A 2,604-nucleotide genomic window follows, 5' to 3' on the forward strand; every position below is an offset into this window, starting at 1 on the left:
CCAGGTGCTGGGAGCAGCGTGCCGCCTGCAGCAGCGCGGCGCCGCGGCACACAGGACATCGCGCTTCTCGTCCCACAGCGCGGAGCGGATTCGGAGTTAAACAGCAACCTAACCTTATAAAGCTTCCCTGGCGTTAACTCCGAATGCCAAGACTACGCTGATAGAAACAAAACAAATCACCGCCCCTGCGTGAGCGACCTGAAAAATGGGGTCCCTCGTGACGTCCAATTTCCCTAAGAAATCCTCAAGTCCTGATGCGTGTGCCGACACTCCTGCACGATGCAGAAGCATAACTAGCATCTGAGACTGTGGCGTCAAGGGTGAGATAGAAGGGCGCTTATTTTCACGAGGAACTGCCCTCCCTGAGTGTGGACACATCACGTGAGTGCAGTGAACCACGAAGAACGTATCTCGCTTTGGCCGACTGGGTTATCTGGGGCCCGTCTGGGGATGGCGGCCTGCGCTCCTGCCCACTACGCGGTCACTACGCACTCCTCGGAGACCCTCCCGCCAGCAGCTGGGTAAGGGACGGCAGAAGGGAGATCTAAGCTAGGCCTCCTGCTGCTTAGCCAGGCAAACCATTCCTAGGGCTTCACTCAGGGACTCGCACGCGCTTGCCGCGTTGCCGAGAATCACAACATCATCACAGAGGCTCAAGAATTCTCTTCTCCACTTGCCAAACAGGAAAAGAGCATCTCTTGTACTTCACCTTCCCTTCAACTGTAGCTAAGGATCGTAAAAACGAAACTCAACGGGCTCACTGTTCATCCTTCTTCTTTACTAACGACCGAACTCAAAGACGCATCTTTTCCTCCCAAAGTCTGTCCCTCACTTACCGACGTATCCGGGGTTACAGACACAGGCGAGCTGCAAAGTAACCGGGTCTTGATAGCAGCTGCTGGCGAACTGGCGGCCGCTGTCGGGACCATCCGGGCAAGGGCAAGGGCGGCAGTGATCTCCCGACCCAATGACGGGATCGCCGTAGTACCCGGCCGAGCACCTGCACCAGCCGCAGAGGCAGAGGGGACAGGGCCACGAACCACGGTTGTTAAGAAGTCCGTTACAAGAAAGGGTCTCAGAAACCGTGTTCTCTGCTTGGGGGATGCCCACTCCCCATTCCTCACGTTTCAACCTGGAGGGCTGCACAGGGGCAGCGGCTCTCCGACGTCAGCGCCAATCACAATCCCTCGGGGAGCTCGCTCACTGCTAGCTCCCGCCTTCGTCTCTAAGTCAGCAAGTTCCGCGCGAGGCTGACGCTGCCGGGCTGGGGGCCGCACTTTCAGGGTCACGGCATCAGGACCCCCCACTCACTCCTCCCCAGAAGAAGAGATACGTCTCTTCACGGGTCCCTATCGCCCTACCAGCCGCCTGCCTTCCACAATGTTCTGCCTTGCACTGAAGAGTCTGGGAAAGGGGGTGGGTCAGGGTAGGAAGGTGGCGGGTGATCGTCCGTCTGTGCCCAGGAGGTGCGATGAGTTAGCATGCCTGTGGGGGAAGGGTCTGCAATCCAGCCACTAGCAATGACAGAGTCCAGCTACGGGGAGTCTTGTGTCTGTCAGGTAGTTTCTTTTTTTTTTTAATTTCATTTTTTAACCTTTATCCATTTTTGAGAGACAGACAGCACAAGCAGCCGACAGGCAGAGAGAGAGGGAGTCACAGACTGAAACAGGCTCCAGGCTCTGAGCTGGCAGTCAGCACAGAGCCCGACGCGGGGCTCGAACCCACGAACCGCGAGATCATGACCTGAGCCGAAGTCGGACGCTTAACCGACCGAGCCCCCAGGCGCCCCTGTCAGGTGGTTTCAAAGAGAAGAGGCACGAGGGATGCCATTATCGACCCCCAACTCCTCTCCTTACAGATCAGGAATCCGTGGAGGGTACGTGACTTGCAAGGCTTACACAGCTAGTTAGTAACAAGCCAGGATCTGCATCAGCCTCCTGACTTATATGCAGCAAGGAATTCTTCTATGTGATGCTGCTTCGCAACACGAGCGATTAATTAGGTTACGTTTTCAGTTCCTGTAACACGAAGGCGTGGAGGTCACCCGGTGCGACGTGGTTACTGCGCTCACCGACACGGGACACTCGGAGAGGTGAGCGAAGTCGCCCAGGGTGATGGAGGTTCCATGCAGGGCGGAGCCTGGAGCTGAGGCCTAAACATTCCCGATTCGTTCTCTTTTCCCTGGTTTGTTTTTGTTTTCTTTTTGTTTGGCTCTCCTCCTTTTGAGACAGAGGTGACACTTTTTTTTTAATGGGGCAGAGGGAGAGGGAGGAGGAAAGAGAAGGGAAAGCTGTTCAGAGGAAATTAAGCTTCTATTTAATTAGACGCAGACGCACCACGAGGACACGTTCCCCGATGACGTGCTGGGAAAGTCAGCAGAGATGAAGCAGTTCCGCAGGACGGGCTCTGAGAAAGCTTTCCGTGCGGCTTTCCTAGGTGGAAGACGTCCAACTACCTCCTGACAGAAACGGAGTGTTCCTGCCTCTCCCACCACTTCTCCCCTTGGGAGTGAGCCGAACCAAGGGCACTTCTTAAATTCACAGTCTTGAAACTAATCTTTCCGGAAGGAAGAGGAAGGGAGGGGAGGGGAGGGGAGGGGAGGGG

At 55.9% G+C, this 2,604-nt stretch overlaps 1 protein-coding gene across 1 annotated transcript in view; it reads right to left on the reverse strand.

The window, feature by feature from the left end:
* The window catches only part of LAMB1 (laminin subunit beta 1), a 67,448-nt gene that overhangs the window by 27,605 nt on the left and 37,239 nt on the right, over positions 1 to 2,604 (reverse strand). The window contains exons 20-23 of the mRNA XM_077758342.1: positions 1,373 to 1,385; positions 833 to 1,000; positions 605 to 613; positions 1 to 7 (exon numbers count right to left, since the gene is read on the reverse strand). The exon at positions 1 to 7 is cut by the window's left edge and continues 205 nt beyond it. Of these exons, the coding sequence (XP_077614468.1) occupies positions 1 to 7; positions 605 to 613; positions 833 to 1,000; positions 1,373 to 1,385 (197 nt within the window). The remainder of the gene's footprint in view (positions 8 to 604; positions 614 to 832; positions 1,001 to 1,372; positions 1,386 to 2,604) is intronic.

The sequence above is a fragment of the Crocuta crocuta genome, unplaced genomic scaffold (assembly GCF_008692635.1).
Source record: "Crocuta crocuta isolate KB4526 unplaced genomic scaffold, BGI_CrCroc_1.0 scaffold103, whole genome shotgun sequence".
NCBI classification, from domain to species: Eukaryota; Metazoa; Chordata; class Mammalia; order Carnivora; family Hyaenidae; genus Crocuta; species Crocuta crocuta.